The sequence below is a fragment of the Desmodus rotundus genome, chromosome 8 (assembly GCF_022682495.2).
Source record: "Desmodus rotundus isolate HL8 chromosome 8, HLdesRot8A.1, whole genome shotgun sequence".
NCBI lineage: Eukaryota > Metazoa > Chordata > Mammalia > Chiroptera > Phyllostomidae > Desmodus > Desmodus rotundus.
This window is the reverse complement of record NC_071394.1, coordinates 98937410-98960979: the sequence shown is the minus strand read 5'-3', so window position 1 is coordinate 98960979 and position 23570 is coordinate 98937410. Positions and strand designations below refer to the sequence as shown.

General features: G+C 40.6%; 1 protein-coding gene across 2 annotated transcripts in view; it reads left to right on the top strand.

The window, feature by feature from the left end:
• ATP1B3 (ATPase Na+/K+ transporting subunit beta 3) overlaps nucleotides 1–23570 on the top strand; it is a 43198-nt gene that overhangs the window by 617 nt on the left and 19011 nt on the right. For both annotated transcript variants that reach the window (XM_053929289.1, XM_024556408.4), the window contains exon 2: nucleotides 22667–22795. In XM_053929289.1, coding sequence (XP_053785264.1) covers nucleotides 22667–22795 — 129 coding nt within the window. The remainder of the gene's footprint in view (nucleotides 1–22666; nucleotides 22796–23570) is intronic.

Here is a 23570-nt window from a genome sequence, read left to right as displayed (position 1 = left end):
CAGCGGGCCCGCGGACAGCCCCGGCCCGGCTGCTTCGGTTTCTTCCTCCCCGCCCAGGGCGCACGTGCTGCCCGGGCCTCTCACCCCGAGCGGCCCCGGAAGCTGGGGACCTCTGCCCACGGCCGAGCTCCGAGTGTGCAGCGGACCGAGCGCCGGGGCCTCTTTGTACGGAGCGTGCCGGCGGGGAGAGGCCCTGGCGGAGACGCTGGTGGCGCCGAGCGGTTCGGGGAAGCCAGACCCTGCCCCACGCCCGGGGAGAGGAAATTTCCACTCCCGCTGCTATCTTGTGACTCGTCCACACTGCCACCCCAACGGGTCAGAAGAGTGAGAGTGAGTGTTAAGTGTGTGGGTTGCATGAATGCCTTGGTGAGTTAATCCAAGTGCACGTCCACGAAAATGCACTTGAATTTGGGCAGTGAAAAGACCCTGAAAACTTGGTTCCTCCCTAATTCCTTTTTAATTATAGAGGTTTTCTTTATTAGAAAAATTGCTTCTTTGGGGGAAAGTAAATACTATCTGAATGGCACAATGTTTTTCTGTGCCTTCAAAACGTGTGATGGTTGTGTATGTTAGCAGTTTTTCCCTGTATGAGTTCTTTGTTTTAAAAGAAATGTTTAAGCCATTCACCGGTGTAGTGCTGCTTTAGGGTGACTCTCCTTTTGGAAAAATTAAGTAAACTAATTTTACTCCTTGTGGGCCTTTTGAAAAATATTTTGTAGGTGGGTCTCGAGAGAACTTTTTATCTGAGTGAGAATAAATTACTGGAGCTGAGGATTATTTGGGCACATTTTTAAGAGAATCAGAGAAAGTAAATTAGGCATGACTTAGAAAGTACACTGTAGCTGCTGACTGAAATGGGCTCCTCCAGAGTGGATGGAAGGAAAAGTGGCTTAAGTCCTATCACAAGCTGAAAGGGGCCTTGGAGTTTTTTTAGACCAAACCCCATGTTAGAAAAGAAAAGAAAAAAAAAGAAATGTGGAGAGGTTGTGATTTTGCTTTGTGTAAAATTACATATTCCACAGAGCCAAGAAAAGAACCCAGTTCTCCTTTAATCCTAGTCCAGCGGTTGTATTATTTTACAGATGCCTTGCCTAACTGCATGGCAATCACTCACGATTTTTATGTAAATGGCCGTCTTTTGGGAACCCAGTAGTGTGATGAGGAAATACTTCTTGGGTCTGGAGTTAAATGCGGGGGGGGGGGGGGGGGGGGGGGGGGGGGGGGGAGTTGAACAATTATAATTGTTTCTCGAGTGTACTGACTTGTGCTGAAGGAATTTTTGAGCTGTCTAAAGGGATTAATTTCTGTGGGCTAACTTCCTTTCTCCCTTCCTCAGTGGCTTTTCATTTCCAGTGATTAGTGTCTTCACTTAGAAGGAAATGACCTTACTTACTGGAGATAGTGCTCTTTATATCTAACCTTTGCATTATATGAGGTTGGCCTAGAGGTTTTATTTGCAGTGTGCATTTAAATTGATAACGTGCCCAAATTATCACAGAATGGGGCATTCTCTAAGGGCAGCAGAAGTAGTACAAGTAAAGCTGGGATTAGTTTGTTAGCAGGATTAAGACAAGACCTTTATCAAAATTGAAAATAGTGTATCACGCTTAACAACAAATATTAAGTTTCTGTTCATTGTAATAACAGTGCAGCATGGCATAAGTAGGTGAAAATTATCCATATTATGCAGTTATCCCAACGTTAGGGCATCTGTCCAAGAACATGTGGAGGAGTGGGATGTGGAGGCTGAAATCCGTGCTCAGCTCACCAGGCTGTGCACCCTGGAGCATGGGGGTCTTCATGGAGAAAAGGGGTATCTTGTTCTAATTCTCAGAGAGGTACTGTATGAGCTAGTTGATCTCATCATCCCAGAGATGCCCCTTATTAGTATTTAGCTATATTTCTGAGCAGACTTGAGAAATGTCTGTAACATTTTTTTTCCACAAAAAGAGATCATGCAGTATTACATAATCTTTTCAGTATATTGTGGCCATCTTCCATGTTAATAAGGATCTTTATTACCATTTTTAATACCTGACTAGTGTTCCATTGTTTAGTTAGATGTACTGTGATTTTTAACAAGTTTATTAACATGTATGTTTCATGTATGCATAGGACATACCCAGGGGAAAATCGGTGACTCATGATTTTTTTTTTTTAACCAGTGCATTATTGTATGTACTGGCCCTTCCTCCTCCTGTTCCCTTCATTTGTGAAAATTTATTTACTTGAGGTTTTTCTACTGGTACAATTTCTAGGTCAAGTATATATATGTAACTTTTACATTTTGAAAACATGTTAGTTAACCTTAAGAAAAAATCCTCATTTGTGCAAAAGTTTTTTTCTAGTTGCTTTTGAATTTAATATACGTGGTGATGGGGGTGATTATGTCTTTTTTTGATCTTGGTAAAGTTGCTGGGTCTCCTGGTGTGTGTGTAGAGAAAGACCTTTTCTGTCTACCCCAAGGATTTTATGAGGCATTCATCTAGGTTGTCCCTGATTTTATTTTTATATTTGTCTTATAGTCTGAGGTTCCTCTCCAGATTCATTAGATATATTAAAAGTACAAATATTTAAAAAGCAATTTCACCATTTACATTTGGGATACAGTGAAAACACTATGTTGTACCATGTTGCCTTTTTAAAAAGAGCTATAATAAAGATTTTGAGTAGCCATTTGCATATGAAATAGCTTATTCTTGGTTACAGCAGTTTAAAATACTTATAAATACATATAATCATTTCATTTGATTTTCACAAACTTCTAAAGCACACTGTAGGTGACCAAGTATACCTAGAGCTGGTTTCTTTTTCTTTCTTTTTTTAAGATTATTTTTATTTATTTTTAGAGAGGGAAATGGAAAGAGAAAGGAGAGAAACATCAATGTGCGGTTGCCTCTCACGTGCCCCCCCACTGAGGACCTGGCCTGCAACCCAAGCATGTGCCCTGACTGGGAATTGAACCAACCACTCCTGGTTCTCAGGCCCGCACTCAGTCCACTGAGCCACACCAGCCAGGGCCCTGAGCTGCTTTCTTAAGCACAACAGTCAGGACATATCAGGAATAAATAGTTGCCATTTATGGAGAACACAGGACAAAGAAAATGTACCACTTTGTGACCAATGCTGCTAATATTAAGCCTAAATGCATTAAATACAATTAAAATGAAAATAGTGAAAGATTGCCTAGAGATCATTCAGTGGTATTCACACTGTAGGTAGCGGGCCATGTGTTGCAATTAACATATTTTTAAATAATAAAATAGTAAAAACCCAAAGTTTATTCTACAGAAAAATGTTGTTTCATGAAACTTTTCTGTATTCCCTATACATAGATATCCCAATGTAACATGTATTTCTCACTGTGGCTCAGAGTCAGAAAAGCTTGAAAACCACTAACCTAGCCCGGTGAGAGAATTGAACCCACAGATCTGACTTACCAAAATTTACTCAGTGGCAGAATCCTTGGCCTTCCAGACTCCCTCCAAGGCCAGAGGTTGTGGGGGGTGGGGGGTGTTTTATTTTGTTTTAGAAAGAAAGAAAAAATTAGGACATTACATGACCTCATCTAATGACATCTGCTTGTGGGCTTCTTTGGAATTCATTGGCTTAACTTAAAACTTGAGCTACTGATGTCCAAGCAGAGTCAGGATAGACCAAAACTGTTAATACCTATAATTTTGTTCATGTGCCTTCTCTTTCATTATAGGGCCATGAAGTGCCATTTTCTCTGTTACCTGCTCCCTTATGATGGGTCATGCCTCATTTACATGTGGGATACAGTGAAAATACTGCATGGTACACCACCATGCCTTATCTAAAACAGCTACATATAAAGATTTTAATTGTATATAAGTGCTCTGCTTTGGAGATCAGACACCACCCCATCTTGGTGTCTGTCTGTAGGGATCCCCAGAAGGCAAGTGTGGGTATTTTATCAGTATCACATAGGTTTGTACAGTGGCGGTCTTTGTTCTGTGGAATGTGATCTATTAAACTTTACAAATCCATGCACCATTGGGAAAGTAATAGGACTTGCCTTAGCCTGTGTGCAGACTGGAAGCGAAGGTCGTTGGTGGGTGTGGCAGGGGCAGCAGTGGAGGCAGAGTGAGCTATCACCCGGCAGGAGATGGCACTGCCTGGACTGGTAGTGGCTGTGGGGGAGAGAGTAGCTTTCTGTGCTGTGTTCCGGGCACCGCTGTGATTACCGTGACGTGTGCTTTCCTGTCGTTAAGGAGCAGCCTACCCCTCCCCTGAAATAATTTGACTTCTTTGAAATTGAGTTTTGAATTTATATTTATAGAATTAGATTAGCTGTATTCAAAGAAGTTTAAAAACCCTCCTTTCTCTTGCTTTATCATTATGTTTGACTAAGGACCAGTCATTTAACACTGTGTAATAGAAGGAGGAAAAATCCATTTAAACTTGAAAGATGCATTTATTACTATTTTCTAATTATGCATTTATCAGGTTGATTTTGAAATAAAATCACCTGTAGTCTTTAACCACTTAGAATAACCACTATTAACATTTTAACAATCTTTTTCTATGTGTAAATAAAATTTTTAATGTATAATACATAAAAATTTTAAATACACAGTTAGATACTTCATTTTATCACTTAATGTTTGAGAGGGAGGGTTTTCATTCCCCTGCCACCTTCTTAGAGTTTGAAGTGTTGGGGTGTCCTTGGCTCTCTCCATCACTTCTGTGGGGACTGGCCACACTTCTGTAGAGGGTATGTATCCTGGTGGCTTTAGTTACTATCGCTGTGTTAGGGCTCCCAAATCTGCGTCTCTAGTCCATACGGCTTTTTTATATTATTATAAGCAATTGCCCGTTAGAAATCTTAGGTTGGATGTGTCATAGGCACCTCTTCCTGTAAACCTCCGTTATCCTCAGGGGCTCTCTTTATTATCTCTCTGGCTTATTGCTCTCCTTTCATCTCTCTCTGCCATTCACGCAGTTCTCTCCCATCCCTCTGGGCCTGTTTCCTAACTTCTGAGCCTCTTTCCTTCACTTTGACACGGCTACTCAGGTGTCAGCTTTAATAACCTGATCTCTGGTAAACATCTTTGAACCTCTCTTTTGCCTTAAGACTGGATCCGGTGCTCCTATGTATCCCATGATACCGATTTTTATTATCGTATATATGACTTTATTCAGTATTATTTTTCCCATTTGCTAGACTATAAACTTGCTATTCACGTCTTACTCATCTTGATTGCCTAATACACAGGTGGCAAACACAAGGCCCACGGGCTGAATCCAGCCTTCCACCTTGTTTTATCTGGCCTGGCACCTTGTTTCTACGCGGTGGCAGTGCCAAGCTCTTGTTTAACTGTTAAGGAGTAGTTACATTTATACAGTTCTAAAATCACATTCGGCCCTTTGAAGGCAACCGTGAGGCTGATGTGGCCCCTGGTGAAAATGAGTTGGACACCCCTGCCCTAATACCCAGCCCGTTGCCTGGCACTTAGTAGGATTGCAGTAGAAATCCATCGAATGGTTGAACACTGTCATGAAATGTCCCCATGTAATTAGTCCTCTGTAACATGTTTAATGTCTTTGATGGTATTGATGTATCATGGTGTAACGTTTCCCCCAAGGTTTGGGCATTCCCCCCAACTTATGTTTTTCTTTCTCTTTTTTTTTGGCTACAGCATTGATGGGTTTTCATAGAAGTTCAGTGTTCTGAAGATGGTTCCACTTAACTTTTTTGTTGTAGACTCAGCTGGATTTGTGACCTGGGTCGTGTGTCTGACCAGGGTAACAGAACCAGGGGTATTCAGGTCTCCCAGGTCCTGTTTTATTGCTGTTTTTAGGGGGGTTGTTTTTTTTTTAAGTTTACTTGCTCTTAAATTTAATGAGAGCTGAATTGATAGTATCACCCTCTCCCTTAAAGGGCAGACTCAGCTGTTACTAATATTTCTGAAAAGAATTCTCTAACTTAGCCTCCCACATAACTGTTTAAGCTTTGTTACTGAGTTAGTTGTGGAGTTGGCTCTTATTTTGCTGATGCCGTGGTAAGATATGACTTTGGAACTGACCCTCATCCAAAGCATGAGGTACTTTCTTTGGCTAGTAACTGGCACACAAAAAGTGCCCCTAGCCCAGCACCATACTTCTCTAACTCTTCCTTTCCCAGTTCCTTCCTGTCTGCTCTTCCTTCTTTTTACCAAATGTATATTTTCCAGGTGCTGTCTTTGGCCTTCTTCATCATCTTCCCTTGCAGTTTCATAAAACAATTGCAGAGATCACTCACAGGTTTTACTTCTTGATTCAACATCTCTCTCAGATTCCAGTTGCTTCATGCATGTCCCATTAACCCGAGAGAGTGAGGCTTAGGTAACTGCAGCACCTTATGTATCACCTAGTAGATGGAGCCTTTCCTCCTCCTCCACTGAAGTTATGAGTTGCTCCTATATTTGTAATTCTTGAAAACAGCATCACTATTCTTTTGTGTCATTTGGGCTCGAAACCTGGACAGATTAGGCCAGTTCTATGTCCATGCATCTGACCTACTCATCCTGTGAACCCTTCTTCTCCACCCCTCCCGCCCCCCAGCGTTTAGTGAAAGCACACATTCAGGGAGCCCGGGATACTCATTTTTCCCAGCTTACTCATAATGCTTACTACCTGTTTGAAATTTCTTAGCTCTTAACACCTCCACCGAACTCTGTCCCCCCCTTCATCAAGATCTGGTCCTCCCTTTTCTTATCAGTTCTCTGATTAAAAATCTTAAAGCACCAGATAAAAAGCTTTTGTAACTTTTTTAACTGAACACAGACCATTGGCTTTCCAGCTTTTTCAAAAGTGTTGTTGATTCTAGGAAGGCGGGCTCTTAACTCCTGATCCATCCCCAGAAAGATCCCGGGAGGCAGTTGGAATCATTGTGACCTAAACCCGTGTAATCTCCCTGCTGTTGGGATTATTTCTCAGGCTGCAGCTTTGATCCTGCTACTCCCTCTACCCCCAAATGGTGGGTCCCCGCTGCCTTCAGAAGGTTGAAATGACTTCCAGGCAGCTTGGCATTCCAGGCATATTGGCTTAAAACTCAATTTTCAATCTTACAACTTGTTATTTCCCACCTTACTTCCCACGCATCACATGTCAAAGCTGTATGGGGGTATGTGAGGCCCCCGGTCTGGAATGCCACGCACATTCCCTCTCCCATGCGCTTCATTCTCTGCATCCTGAATTCTTCCCTACTCTCAGAGCTAGCTTGAGTGCCAGCTCTGCCGCCCAAAGCCTTGGCTGATGATGCCCAAGTGAAAATAATACTACATTTACCTCCTGTGGCACCTAAAACTTTGTATCCTGGGTTGAAGTTGCATGCATACATCGTACTAACTAGATGTTTTCACAGAGTAGGATTTACTTCTGCGTTTCATATCCCCACAGCAACTAGCACATAGTAAGCACTTACCTTTTTTTTTTGATGAACAGATTGTCATTTAATTAAGTTCACCTTGAGATTTACCTATTGCTTGGGCTGAAGTTGAGAGTGTTGTGGAATTGGTATAGCTCCACGTGAGTCTTCGTTGTATAGGTACTCCTACAGAAAGGCGTAATTCCCTAGCTCACCGTGGTTCTGTCCCACTAAACTTCTAATTCATTTTGAAGTTTCCAGTTAGGGCGTCATATTGAATGTGAACCTGTTGGCATAAATATGCACTTTTTACCTGATGAATCTTAAGAGGACACAAATATCCTAAGAAAATCACCCAACTAGTACTCAATTAGACCTGATTTCTTGTTCCACATCTCCATCTCAGCTTAGATAACTCATTTAAAATCCCTTGGTCTCAGTTGCATAAGGAAAGTTTTAAATGTCACCTTGAAATGAAAAACAAAGCCTAAATGAATGCTTTTAGGACAAGAGGTGGCAAACCTTTTCTTTAAAGGACCAGATAATACTTTAGGCTTCACCAGCCATATGATGCCTGTGGCAACTACTCAGCTCCTCTTTTGTAGCTTGAACATGGCCACAGACAATGTCTAACCTAATGGGCCTAGCTGTTTCTCAGTATCTTATTTACAAAAGCAGGCAGCAGCTGCGGTTTGCTGACCTCTGCTTTAGAACTTAAGAGTTAGTGGTCTAGCCTGACCTAAGAAACCTGAACTGATTGCAAATGCAATGTGGACTCATGGCTTGGTTCTTTGCATATAACAAAAGTGACACCGTTGTTTGAATCTTTAAAATACAGATATGAATGCTAAGTAAGTCAGCTGTCATCCTCCGCTTCTTCCCTTGGTAACCACTGTTAATTAACTATAATACTTTTCTAACTAATACTGGCTGTATCTACTTTGGATAAAGGTCTGGCAGTGTCATACAAAAGTAAATATACCTCTACCCCATGACCCAGCAGTTCTACTCCTGGGTGTCTACCCAAGAGAAGTGAAAACCTGTGCCCACGAACATAGTTGTACAAGAATATTCATAGTAACTGTAAACTGGAAACAGCCCAAGTGCCCATCAGCAAACTGGTTTGTCCGCGCAGTGGAATTCTACTCAACAGTGAAAAGGAACTAGCGGCAGGTAACACAAAACCTTGACGAATCTCAGTTAGGCGTAGTGTAGAAAGAACTTTACCTAGGAGAATATGTACTATATGATTTCATTTATGTGAAATTCTAAAACAAGCAGCTCTTAATCTATGCTGGAAAAAAGCCCAGCTTGGTGTTTGCCTCTAGGACAGTGGGCGTGGAGAATGACTGGGGAGGGGCGTGGGAGAACTCCTCCTGAAACGGCTTGTTGAAACATCAGCGAATGCATTTGTCAGAAGCCGGTTAGTGAGTGGTACGCTGGAGATTTGTATCTTTCACTGAATATAATTTTGTCTCTCAGTTTTAGTTAATACGCATGCTGAAGTGTTTAGGGCCAAAATCTACTGACATCTGCAACTTAAAATGCATAAACAATAGGTAAATGGTGAATAGATAATAGACAAATATCATAGAGTTTTAACTGGGGAATCTAGGTGGTGTATGCACCCATACATTACTTAATTTCACTCAACTTTTCTGTGTTTTTGTGAACTTTGCTAACTGAACTTTGGAGAAAAAGAATGTATGAATACATTCCTGTTTCTCTTGATTGCCTTTCACTAATCATTTGCAATTCATTTAGTGAATTGCCTTTCACTAAAAGACATGGAGTCTTTTCTGCAGATAATGATTATTTATCAGTTTTCCTACCGGTCCTTTTTCAGTTCATTTGTGTGTGTGTGTGTGTGTGTGTGTGTGTAGACTATATAGGAATAAGTAATTTTCTTTTCCACTTTTACATGAGTAATAGGAAAAATGTATGTTCTAAAATTTGCTTTGTTTTTTTCCACTTAATATGTCTTGGCCGTGTTCCCGTGTCAGTAAAAATAGATTTATCTTATTCCTTTGAGTCATTGCACAGTATTCCGTAGTGTGGAGCTCTGTCTCCAAATACATGTATTTCTTTGTAATGAATATTTAGGTTGTATCCAGATTTTTCTTAAAAACTGCTTCAGTGTGCAACCATTTATTTAGGGTAAATACTGAGGAATGGAATCAACAGTATATGCTTATTTTTATTATAAATAGATTATTCTCTAAAAAAGCTGTACCAATTTCTACTGCCTCCAGTGGTAGATAAAAGAACCTGTTCCCCATCAACTTTCAGAGCATTGGCCACATTGGACATTATCACTCTTTAAACATTTTTGCCAGTTTGATTGAATGCTGGTATCTGAATAGTTTAATTTGCAATTTCTCTAAAGACTGCAACTTAGCATATTTCTGCGCTTACTCAGTTTCCATTTCTTTTCAGCCGCTCGCTCATCTTTTTGCCCTTTTGTCCCTTAATTCTTTTATTTTTAAAATTGTGCTTGTTTTAAATTAACACTATCACAAATTCAACAATTTTTTAGGGGCTGTTCCTATCACTTACCCTGAAATACATTGAATAAACCATCACTTCTCACTGGTTTGAATTGCCAACTTTGTTACATGCAAACCTCATTTTATATGGATTTCTTCCTGGATATATGTTTTGTTCACCTGTATCTCCAGTCCTGTGTCATTACCACCCTGTAGTATGTACGCTCTGTATAAGTGCTGGAAATCAGTGTGAGAAACTTGTGTGCTGTCTGTCTACTTTTGGTATCTTGATAGTGCTGGCTTCATAAAAACCACTTAGGTAACTTACGGAACATACAGAACCAATAGTTTATATACAGGAAAAGAATCTGTTCCTTGAAAATTGGGAGAGCCGACTAAGCCATTTAGTTGGTGTCTCTTCTACATTAGAGCTGTTTGTTTTTATTCACTTATTCTTTTTTATTTATTGATTTTGGGGGGAGAAGGGAGACAAAGAGAGAAACATCAATTTGTTGTTCCATTTATTTATACATTCATTGGTTGACTTTTGTGTGTGCCCCAACCAGAGATGGAACCCGCAACTTTGGCATATGGGGCTGATGCTCTAACCAACTGACCCAGCCAGCCAGGCGTCTGTTTATTTTTGTGTAAAAACTTCTAATTTGAAAATGTGTATTTTCATAAAATCGTATTTCATGTATTTTCAAATTTATTAATTGAAAACTGGTTTTATTGATCAAATTGATTTTTTTTGCAATTTGTTTCTATTAATTTGTGCTTTTATCTTAAGTCTCTCACTTCCCTTGCATTTGTTTTAGTCTTGAATTAAAACCTGGTTTTTATGTTAATCTTAGCTGCTTTTTGGTGAATGCACGTAAGGCTGTGGATTTTCCTTTGTGTTCTGCTCTGACTACGTTATTGTTTTGAATTTTGAATATTTCAGGTTTTGTTGTCTTTTTTTAGTCCAAGGATTATTTAGAAGTTTATTTTTCTAAATTTTTATTTTAATTTGTAATATGTTTACTTGGACTTTAGAGAATGTGGCATTGGGGGTTTTTTTGTTTGTTGTTTTTGTATTTTTTGTTTTTTGTAATTTAAGTTATGGTCAGTTTGGGAACAATGTTCCAGGTTCATAAAGGGTGTATTTTCTCATGACTACAGTGTTCTACATATGTTAGGTCACTGTGGTTGTGTTTTAAAAATACTGTCCTGTTGGCATTGTTTATTTGATCTGTGGATTTCTGCAAGAAATATGTTGAAATTCCTGGTCATGGTTGCGATGAATTTGTACTTCTACGTTTGTTTTATATATTTTAAGCAACTTAGCATTGTGAAGGTTTATAGCTATTATGCTGTATCTTGTTTTTTATTTACATTTTAATTGAGTTTATTGGCGTGACTATGGTTCACAAACCATATAGGTTTCAAGTGTACAATTCAACAAAACATCCTCTTGAACAGTGCGCTGTGTGTCCATCACCCAAAGCAAAGTCTCTTTCCATTCCCATTTATACCCCCCTTTGCCCACCTCCCCTCACCCCCTTTCCCTCTGGCTATCACCACACTGTTGTCTGTGTCTGTGAGATATGTATCTATATTTACATCTATATAGACCTCGACATCCATATAGATACCTATATCTATCTATAGATCTATAGATATATGATATGTGTATCTATAGACGTGTGTGTGTGTATGTGTAGCTTAATCCCTTCGTCTTCTTTCATCCAGCCACTCAACCACCGTCCCTTCTGACAGCTGTCAGTCTGTTCCAGGTATCCATGCCTCTGTTTCTTTGGTTTATTTTCATCATTAGATTCCACATATAAATGAGATCATATGGTATTTGTCTTTCTCTGACTGGCTTATTTTACTTTGCTGTTGCGAAAGGTAAGATTTCCTTCTTTTTATGGCAGAGTAGTATTCCATTGTGTAAATGTACCACAGCTTTTTTACCCACTCATGTACCGATGGACACTAGGCCTGTTTCCAGATCTTGGCTGTTGTGAACAATGCTGCAGTGAACATAGGGGCGCATATAGTCTTTCAAATTAGTGTTTCAGGTTCCTTCAGATACATTCCCAGGAGTGGGGTTGCTGGGTCAAAAGGCAGTGCCATTTTTAACTTTTCGCGGAAATTCCACGGTTTTCCATAATACTTTTTGACTTGAATTCTAGTTTGCTTAGAGTAAACAATACCACATCTCCATTTGTTTTTGAGACCTACTTTATTTTCAACCATTACATGTGTTCATTTTAGGTTTTCTTTTATAAATGGCATTTAGTAGACTTTTTTAAACTCAGTTTGAGAATGTTTAAAATAATTTGACAATTGCTAAATTATTCCTGTTATACTATTTGAGGATTTTAATTTGTTTTAAAATTTAAACAAATTTAACATTTTAACTTTTTAGGGGATCATTGGCTGACTCCTGAAACTTGAAGGATGCAGGGCTCGCAGAGGGGCACAGGAATCTTCGGAGGTGATGGAGGCGTCTGTACTCTAGTGTGGGGGTGGTGGCACAGGTGGCGCCGTCCGCGTTGGTTGGACTGGTGCAGTTGAAATCAATGAGTTACTGTATGTCAGTTATTCCTCAGATCTGATAAGGAAAGAAATTCCAATTCCCTCCTCCTTTATTCAGAGGTGATCACTATTTGTGAATTTGTTTTGTACGTTTCTGACCCATTTTAAAACTCTGTATGCATGTATTTATAGAATTCTGTAACTGTTTTAAATTTAAGCAAGTGGTATGTATCATTTTGAGGTTACTGTTTTCTGATTAGAGTTTTTGAGATCTGTTTGATTCATTTTTAACTGCTGCTTATAGTTTTCCATTATGTATTTTCTCTCTTGCTTTGTTTGAGGATACTTTCATTGTCAGCAATTTTTTGCTATTGCTCTTCAATTATTTCTTTTTTGTATTACATGACCGGTTCTTCCAGGTAGGATTTGAGGGTGGTAATTCTGAGTCCTTGTATGTCTGGAAGTGTTCTTTTTTTTTTTTCTCTTGGTTGATTGATACTGTAGTTTATAATCATTTTTTCTCAGCTTGGAATATACTGTTTTATTTTTGTCTAATGAGATCTGCTATGTCATATTTCTCTGCCTCAGGTAACCTGTTTTATCTTTTTGAAGGTTTATGAAATTTTCTTAGTTTTGGTGTTCTGTAACTTCTTCTGTTTGTGTCTAGCTACAGTGTTTTTTCAGTGTTTTTAAATCTGTGCCGATCTAGACACAGAATTTGGTATTTCTTTGAGCATTCCCCCCGACCCCCTTTCCTGGTGGAACTTCCGTTAGATGTGTTGGTATTGTGGTTCTGTCCCCACATCTCAACAGCTCCCAGACATGCGCTCCCTCTCTGTCTTTCTGCCCAGTGTTGTAGAATGCCGTCATATTCATCGATTTCCTCTTGCCCCTTGGTAATCCATCTCCTTCTGTCTTCCAAGTCCCCAGACAAAAAAAAATAGATCAGCTTTTTGACACTTTGGTTTGTGCTTTCTCAAATTTTTTTAAAATTTTTATTGTTACTTAATAACAGTTGTCTGCCTTTTCTCCCCAACCCTCCACCCCACCCGAGCTTTCTCAAATTTTAAATACAAGGAATCATGTAGTGTATACTCTTGCGGGGGAGTGGACTAACTTATTTTATTCAACATAATTATTTTGAGAAGTAGTTCATGTATGGATATGGCAGAATTCATTCATGTGACTGTGCATTTGGGTTGTTTGCAGGTTTTAGTGATTACAAATAAAGCATCTGAGTATTCATGTATCTTTCCTCTGTGAACACGTGCTTTTGTTTTTCTTGGTCAGGTATTTAGGAACGTATTGGCTGGATCTTATCATAGTGCATGTTGCTCGCTTTTTGAAAAGTTGTCAAAGTGTTTTACAGAATGGTGTTGTGCTGTGTTTTGGTACGTTCCCACTAGGAGTTTATGAGGCCACCCCTGGGCCATCGTTGGTGCTGACAGCCTTTGACATTTCTAGCATGCTAGTGGGTGTGTCGGGGCGGCTCACAGTTTTCATTTGCCCTTCCTTGACGATGAGTGATATTGAGAGCGTTTTCGTGAGTTTATTTTCCCACCTTTACATCTGGGTGAAGTTTGTGTTCAAACCTTTTGCCCATTAAAAAAGTGTGTTGCTCTAAGAGTTCTTCAGGTTTTCGAGACGCTAGTAAGTTCTTTGTTGGTTACATGTTTTGCAAAATTTTCTCCCAGTCTTTTGCCTTTCTATTTCCTTAAGGTATCTGAATTTTATTTCCTTAAAATTTGACTCTCCTCTAATTCAGCTTATCTACTATGTTTTTCATTTTAATAATCAAAATATGAAGGCTGATCTTTTTAAAAAATCATTTTTCACCTTTTACTCTCCTATAATTATAATTTTAATTATACTTACACTTCTCCCTCTCCCTTGCTGTATTTGCTATTGTAACCCATTTTGTTAAGGTGTGACTTTGTAGAATCTGTAACGTCTTTGGATTAGTCTTTTCTCAAATATTTTGTAATTATTGGATCTGTGCTCCTCCCCGTTGTGTTTAGACTTCCCTGTCACAGCACTGGGGATGTAGGTAGCGCATGGAGGAGCCAAGAGCTGCTCTAGTTGTGGAGACTCTACTCCTTTAGGCTTTTACCAACCCATCTAGGACACTGGCCATGTTTTCAGCCCAAACCCCGTGTTCCCTGTTCCCACCGCAGAGTGGATGCTGCTGCTGCTGCTGCTGCTGCTGTTCTACTTGCTTGGCACCAGGGGGCCTGTATGTTTTGGGGGCAGGAGCACAGTGTGCTCACCTGGCTGCTCCTGCTGTGGAATCATCTGGTCATGTCGTTTTTGATCCATAGCTTCCTCCTGTTCTCCTTCAGTTATTAATTTTTTAAAAAATCATTCATATAATTGCTTTCCTTTTATTTATTTTTTAAAATTTCTCTTATACATTTGATAGTATTTTGTATTAGGTGTACAGCTCCTGTTCTCCATCTTTGGTGAGCCAACTTACTTGTTTCTGGGAGGGCTTGTCTGATGAAATCCCCTTCCTTCCTCTCCCTGCTAGAGACAGTTCATTCTTCTGTGTTTTTCCCCAAAACACTTGATATCTGTATTCCCGGTTTATGTGTCTGCCACTTATGATAATTTTATTCTATGTAAGTTTCTATCACCTTGAGTAACTCAGAATGGTTGAGATATTTTTCAGAGAATGAGAGTTTCGATTACATAAGGTAGCAACTTGAGTCTTCCAGGGAGAGCAGGCCAGGTAAGGTACCTCATGGAGAGGCACTGGTCTGGGTGTTATCTCTGACTGGTAGGTTAATCTTGGGCAGGTTATTTAATCTTGTTTTATCTTTTTATAACACCATAATTTTAATAAGTATATGAAGTTTGATTGCATGTATATATTTTTTATAAAAATAATACTTCATTAGTTTAAGATAATTAAGAGCTAGAACTATACAATTCTTAGAAAACAGATACAAGTTTTCATGACTGGATTAGGCAATGGTGTTCTTTTGTTTTTGTTAAGATTTTATTTCTTTATTTTTAGAGAGAGGGAGAGGAACATCAATGTGAGAGAGAAACTGCAATCAGTTGCCTCCCGTATATGCCTTGACTGGGGACTGAACCTGCAGCCTAGGCAACCTGACGGGGAATCAAACCATGACCTTTAGCTTGTGGGGTGGTGCCCAGCCAACTGAGCCACACAGGACAGCGCGCTTGGCAATGGTGTTTTTGCTATGGCACCAAAAGTACAAGCAGCCAAAGAATGTATAGATAAATTGGACTTAATCAATATTAAGAACTTTTTTTTAAGATTTCATTTATTTATTTTTAGAGAGGGAGAGAAACATCAATGTGTAGTTGCCTCTCAGCCCCCTACTGAGGACCCTGGCCCCCAACCCAGGCATGTGCCCTGACTGGGAATTGAACCATCGACCCTTTGGTTCGCAGGCTGGCACTCAGTCCCCTGAGCCACACCAGCCAGGGCAAAATTAAGAACTTTTCTGCTTTAAAGGACACTATCATGAAAGTGAAAAGACAACCCACAGGGAGGGAGAAAATAATTGTACCTCTTATAGCTGATAAGAGGCTTGCATCTATAATATGTAAAGAACTCTTAGAACTCAATTAAGTTAAAAAAAAAAAAAAAACAAATAACCCAAAATAAAAATCGGCCAAAGATCTGAATAGACAATTATTTAAAGAAGATACAAATAGCCAGTAAGGTTGTGGAAAGATACTCGGTATCATTTGCCATTAGGGAAGTGCAGATCACACCCACTAGGGCAGGTACATAAAAATCAGTAAGAAAGGTTGATGCGGCCATGGAGAAACTGGAGCACTGCTGGTGGGAACGTAGAGTGGTGCAGCTGCTTTGGAAAACAGTCTGGCACGTACTCAAAAAGGCTAAATTAGAGTTATCATAGGACCTAGCACTTCCACTAATAGGTCAATAAAATGTGAGTTATGCCTCAATAAAAAGTTATTTTTAAAAATTCAAATATGCAAAGGATTTTAAACTTGTCCACATAATTGATTTCTAAAAAATATATTTTATTGATTAAGCTATTGCAGTTGTCCCAGTTTTTCCCCCTTGCTCCCCTCCTCTCAGTACCCCCATTCCCTCCAGCAATCACCCCCCTTTAGTTTATATCTGGGGTCATGCATGTAAGTTCTTTGGCTACTCCATTTCCTATACTGTGCTTAATATCACTCTGTCTATATGTACCTACCAATTTGTACTTCTTAATCCCTGCACCTTTTGCCCCCTTCTCCCCCTTCGAAATCCCAGCTGATAACCCTCCAAATGATCTCCATATCTATTATATTCTGTTCCTGTTCTTCTTTGCCTAGTTTGTTTTTTAGATTCAGTTTTTGATATTTGTGAATTTGTTGCCTTTTTAATGTTCGTAGTTTCGATCTTTTTCTTATATGGTTCCCTTTAACATTTCCTATAATAATAGCTTGGTGGTGATGAACTCCTTTAACTTTTCCTTGTCTGGGAAACACTTTTATCTTCCCTTCCGTTCTAAATGATAGCTTTGCTGGATAGAGCAATCTAGGTTGTAGGTCCTTGCTTTTCATCACTTTGAATACCTCTTGCTGGTCCCATCTAGCCTGCAAGGTTTCTTTTGAGAAATCAGCTGACATTATTATGGAAACACCTTTATAGGTAACTATCTGCTTTTCTCTTGCAGCTTTTAAGATTCTCAATTTATCTTTACTTATTAACCTTTGGCATTTTAATTATGATGTGTTTTGGTATGGTCCTGTTTGTGTCCAACTTGTTTGGGACTCTTTGTGTATCCTGGACTTATATGTCTATTTCCTTCACCAAATTAGGGACATTTTCTTTCATTATTTTTTCAAATAAGTTTTCAGTTTCTGGCTCTTCCTCTTCTCCTTCTGGCACCCTATGATTCGAATGTTGGTGTGTTTGGAGATGTCCCAGAGGCTCCTTATTCTATCCTCGTTTTTTTAATTCTTTTTTCTTCTTGCTGTTCTGATTGAATGCTTTTTTCTACCTTATGTTCCAAATCTTTGATTTGATTCTCAGCTTCACCCACTCCACTGTTGTTCCTTGTAGATTTTTCTTTATTTCACTTAATGCAACCTTCATTTCTGCCTGGGTCACATGACTTCTTTGAGCATCCTGATAACCAGTGTTTTTAACTCTGCATCTTATAGTTGCTCATCTCCTTTTTGTTTAGTTCTTTTTCAGAGTTTTGTTCTGTTCTTTCATTTGGACCATATTTCTTTGTCTTCTTAATCTGACATCTTCCCTGTCCTTGTTTCTGTGTAGTAGGTGGAGCTGCTTTGACTGCCTGTCTTAGTAATGTGGCCTGTTGTAGAAAAGGCACCTGTAAATTGTGTGGGGCAGAACTTTAGGTAATCGCCTGGGTGGGGCAGCCTGTTTCACTTCTTTGTGGCTCTGTGTGTGGAGGGCCCGGAGACGGGGCAGTGCTACTGCCTGCCTCTGGAGATCTGCCCAGGAGGAAGCTGTCTCCCGGCACTTGTACTGTGGCCAGTCACTTCACTTTCCCCCTGTGTGCTACTGGTGCCCTTCCAGTTGTTGACCTGGTGCTGAATCCCGGAGGGCGTGTGTCTGTGTAAGTCCTGAGACCTTTGCAGGCCCTTTAAAGAAGAGTCTTCTGGGAATCCTGCAGTTTCTTCTGCCACCCCAACCCCCACAGGTTTTTACAGCCAGAAGTTCTGGGGACTTATCTTCCTGGCTCTGGAACCCTGGGCTGGGTGGTCTGCTGTGGGGCTGGGGTCGTTGGTTTCCAAGGTGTCCTGCCTGGCTTTTATCTACCACACGTGAGTGTGTGACTGTCCGCTCCGCCATTTCTCTGTGCCTCTTAGTGCCACTTCTGGTCTCCACGCCTCTCTGCATCTCCACCCCTCCTACCCGTCTGGATGATTGTGGCTTCTTTAAATCCTCGGTTGTCAGACTTCCATACAGCTCAATTTTCTGACGAATCTGGGCGATACTTGTTTTGTAGTCTAGTTATAATTTTTGCTGTAGTTGTGTGTGGAGGCAAAGCATCCCTCCATCTTGTCTGGAAGTCCATAATTGACTTTTTAAAAATTAATTTGCCTCTGCTTTAAAATTTTTTAGACTGTAAGCAAAACACTAATTTGTTTACCAAGGGGACGTAGTTTCTGCTCAGCAGAAAAAGTTCTCTGAGGAGAGTCACAGTCTTTCTGGTTTGTAGGCACCCTCAGGTAGCTAGGACGTTTGCGGTAGGGAGTCAGATCACAGGATCTCAAGGTGCGTTGAGTGAATGTGTGTGTGCAGGCCTTGATGAAGCCTAATGACTCCCCCCGGTTATGTGTTGGTGTTGTATACTAGTTTGTCTGGTCTATGTCCCAGGCTCCTAGCACACAGGGGTGCCAGGGTGACAGGAGTGTCTTTACTATGCTAATAGAATGACATATAGTGGGGCTTCCAGATAGGTTCCATGAGGGCTGGTACCCAGAAGGACCAATCATGTGATTTGGAGCTAGCCCTGGCCTCCAGGGAGGATAGCAGAGGGAGCCACAGACTGGTTTCAATCACGTGGCCAATGATTTAGTCATATCTACCTAATGAAACCTCAATAACAGCTCTGGATACTGAAGCTTAGTGGAGCTTCAAGGTTGGGGAGCACGTGGATGTGCTGATAGGCCTTCATTCCAGGAGGAGAGGGCGTGGAAACTGCATTCCCTCCCAGACCTCACCCTTTGTAATACCTTTGATAATGAACTGTAATCCTAAATACAGTCCTTTCCTGAGTTCCAAGTCATCTGGTGAAGAACCAAACCTGGGGGGTAGTGGGAACCTCCCAGGTTGGTAGCCAGTTGCTTACAGGTTTGGGTGGCATCGAGGTAAGGGTGTTCCTGGGAGGCCTGGGCCCTGAATTAGTAGAGTCTGTGCTACGCCAGGTGGCTGGTGCCAAAACGGAATTGTCAGACACCTGGCTGCGGTTGAAAGGGAGTGACTGGACACAACCACCCATTTTTCTTTCTCGTGCGTGACAGGGTAAACCTTGCAGACTTCTTCCTGCTTTAGAGTCCACGTGCACCAAACCTTGTTTGCTAAACCATTTTAGAGAGTAAATGCAGTTGAATAGATTAGACTTTAAGTTTAGCCTTAAAGCCTAGTTGCAGCAGCATTCCAAAAAATGTTTCTACTTTGTTGGCCTTTTTCCCCCGAATGTTTTTCTTTTTATATCATCAAATCCATGGACTTTTATTTTCATTTCTGTAATATAAATTAATTAATTCCTATTATTGCCCCCTTTGTTCAGATGGGACAGAGTGCGCAGGCCAGGATTTGAGCCTGGCTGTGCAGATCATCACCGGGCCGCATAGCCCCCAGCTGCATCTGTCCCCTCGCCAAAACAAGAGCAGAGAGAGGAAAAGGGTTTGAAAACCAGGCTTCTCAAGGAACAGAAAGGAAGAGGGAGGAGAAGGGTCAATTCCTGTTTGAGGGAGACAGAAGTTTTTAGTCGTTTGACAGTTCTCTTATGCACCTTAGATCCCAGAGTGAAAGTGTAAGCGGCGGGTACAATTACAGCGGGAAACTTTTTGGTATGTATTTTGAGTAAACATCTTTGGTTATGATTCTGTTGACTTCAGACTATTTAAAATACTGATGTTTCTCCAGAATGTTAGTCCATTTCTCTTTAGTTGGTTAATAAGGTAAGGAAATTCTTAAAGGATTTCAGGCTAGGGAACATCAGGGATGGAAGCAGGATTTGGGCCTCATTTATTGTTCCCTGCTTACAGTGACCCGCACTGCACCATGCAGCCCACTGAACAGTTCTGTCAGCACTGCCCGTTTACTGGCTGAGGACGCCTCCAGCCCCAGCTCCCTCACTGTGTCGAGCCCATCAGGAAGCGGGACTGAGTACCTCCCTGCAAGCTTCCCCCCGTAGCAGCAGCGGTTTACAATTTCTGCTCTTAGGTTCTGTGGGTTGTTTTTCCCTTAATAGGGGAGAGGAGGTTAAGTGTTGCTGTCGTTTCATGTAGAAGATTGATAAGTGAGATTAATTTTAATTTTTGAATATTAGATTTGGGTTTCTTGGCAAAACAATTTTTTTTTTTTTAAAGAAATCAAGTAGGGAAAACTCACTTCAGTGTAGGAAATGACTTATTTACTTCTTTGTACACTCTGTACATTCAGCGCCGACTTGATGCGGTAGTATATGGCATCTGGTTTGGGACATGGCTGTTAATTTGGGTATCTGTTTTATGAACCTAACTCTTCATAGGAAGTTCGAGCACTTTTCATTGTGTAACGGTTCTTTAGAAACCGTGCTTGGATACAGCTTGTTCATGTCTACTCTATGTTTATTTGCTTTCTAACCGTGTTTATGGAAGTTTAAAATGAAGTTTTGAAAATGGTATGATAAAAATATTTGAGATGACTTAAAAACAGTGCTAAATAATTTAACTCTTATCCCTTTTGTTCCGAACTTCTTCTATTTGATACCTACTGCATTGGTCGGCAAACTCCTCTGGCCTCACTGCCTGTGTTGGGTGAGGTTTTGCTGGAACGAAGCCCACGCTCACTACATTTATGTACAGTGTTTGTCCACTGCGGTCTACTGTGTGGGGGTTTTATCCATAGATCCTGCAGACATCCAGATCTGACAGAACCCTTTCTCTCCTGTATGTCGCTAAAGTAGCCTTCGAGCTTCACATGTGTTGCCTTTCCGTCTCTACTTAACTGGTCGCTTCACTGAGATTTATCTTCCCTTTCTTCCTGCAACAGGACCGCTGTGGGGGTAGGGAAGTGATGCTGTCTGAAGGTGACATGCTCTCCTTTCCTCCGTCTGTCCTCTCGCTCCCTATCTTGGCCTCCTGGTAATTGGGGCAGGGTGGGGATGGGCGCATGTTAGCCTAAATTAAAATGAAATCACCTTAACTATTTTTCCCCCTTAATTGAAAAAATGGGGAAAGGGAGACAGTTTCCTGGGCTGTAGTTAAGAAATAAAAGAGCTGGCTTTTCCCAAAAATCTGTTCTGGGGTCATGAGGTCTTTTGAGAATCAGACTGTAGCAGCACTGCTCCTGGCAGGGGACGGGGGTGATGTATTTTGAACTACATCATTATGGGAAACTTCTGGGGAGTGGGGGCGAGGAACCCCTGCTCTAGCCCTTCTGCCAGGAGTCGACTGAGGAAACAAAAAAATAGGCTTTAAGACTGGGACATAAAGCTGATGTTAATTCAACTCTGAGGAATTAGGTATTCTGCACTTATTTTTACACCTGAGGATTTGGTTAATACTCGATCAATTTGTAACCATGTAACTATAAGTGTGTGATTTTAATATCCTGTGGAATTTTGGTGCTGACCACCAGAACTTCAGATATAGACATTTGAGAAAAATAACTACTTTTAGACGTTCTCAAGAAAGAAAGGTCACTGGCTTAGGCTAGCTCGATCAGTGTTTTCAGCTTGTGAAGGGAGAAAGATTAAGCCCCTGACGTTGAGCCTTTCATCTGCCAGCTCTCGCTTTGCGCTTCGCAGTAGGGTTGTGAAGGCCCATTGGTTGGGTGCTTGTTTCCGGTCTTGACCGCTCTCCACTTTCTCATGAGCCTTCCACCCGACCAGTGTTTCCTGAACTTTATTCATTGAATACCATCTTCGTGATTTGCCTTTCTGTACATTTCCTGGCTATTCTTTAAATCAACTCCTTTTTTTATTTTTAGACACAGGGGAAGGGAGGGAGTGAGGAAAAGGAACATCAGTGTGTGCCTCTGGCGTGCCCCCTGCTGGGGACCTGGCCTGCAACCCAGGCATACGCCCTGATTGGGAATTGAACCAGCAACTCAATGCACTGAGCCACACTGGCCAGGGCTCAACTCATTTCTTAACACTTAAATTTATGCATATAATTACTGTGTAAAATACAGGATTGGTATACTAATTCTTTTCTATTTGCCACTTAAAGGAACATGTACAGATTGGGTTTTGTCCCACTTAAAATAATCTTTTATCTTTCTAGAGAGCATCAAGTCCAATTTGGGAAACACTCCCCCATGTGCTGGAATTTTAAAGCTCTGACCTTGAACCAGAATATGCTCTAAGGAAGCTACTTGTCCCTGGAAGTATTAGAGGAGAGAAGGGTTCAAAGGATGGGTGGGTGCACCCTTGCTGGAATACCCCCTGCTTGGGCGAATTCATATTCTGAATATGGAGACATGGGGCTGTGTGCATGGCAGAGCTTGGCATCCTGGCCGCGCAGTGGTTGGTTTTTTGTTATCTGGAACACACACACAACGTGTGTTTATATCTCTAAATTCCATAAGTTTTATTTTCTTTTACAGGTTTGATCTTGCTCTTCTACCTAGTCTTTTATGGGTTCCTGGCTACACTCTTCACGTTCACAATGTGGGTTATGCTTCAGACGCTGAACGATGAGGTTCCAAAATATCGTGACCAGATTTCTAGTCCAGGTAATTAACTTGCCGTTGTCGTGGTTTTTATAGCTTCATCACAAATGTTTGACAGAGCAGATAAAAGATTGTTAAACCTTGGTGTTAGATAGTGTAAGAGTTTGATTTCATTATTTGTTTAATACGTACACACTGATATAAATACCTTTAATATTTACATACTGATACAAAGACCTTTAATATTTACATAATAGGCTGATAAATCTTGTGTCCTTTGCCAGGAGTAAACAGAAATGAATATTGAGAATTATACTAAAGCCAAATTTGACTAATGCATTTATAGGTACAAATGGCTTTTATGAATATATATAGCTGTTTCACTTTGTCTTGAGTTACTTATAAAGTATATATTTTGGCTCTAGCTCAGGGTAGAGCCTTGGTCTTATAAAATACATACTTAATTTTTTTTTAATTGTGTAGTATGGATGTGGTAAGGAATATTAAATAATGATACATTAATAGAGAATAAAATGAATGTACTCTTTATGTGTTTTTTCCTGCTTTATTAATAATCTTTTTTTAAAGATTTTACTTATTCATTTTTTTTATTTTAGAGGGGAAGAGAAGGAGAAAGAGAGGGAAAGAAACATCAATGTGTGGTTGCCTCTCGTGTGCCCCATTGTGGGGACCCAGCCCACAATCCAGGCATGTGCCCCGACCAGGAATTGAACCAGTGACCCCCCAGGTTCACAGCCTGTGCTCAATCCACTGAGCTACACCAGTCAGGGCTGCTTTATTAATAATCTTAAGAGGAGGAATCCGGATACTGGAGAAC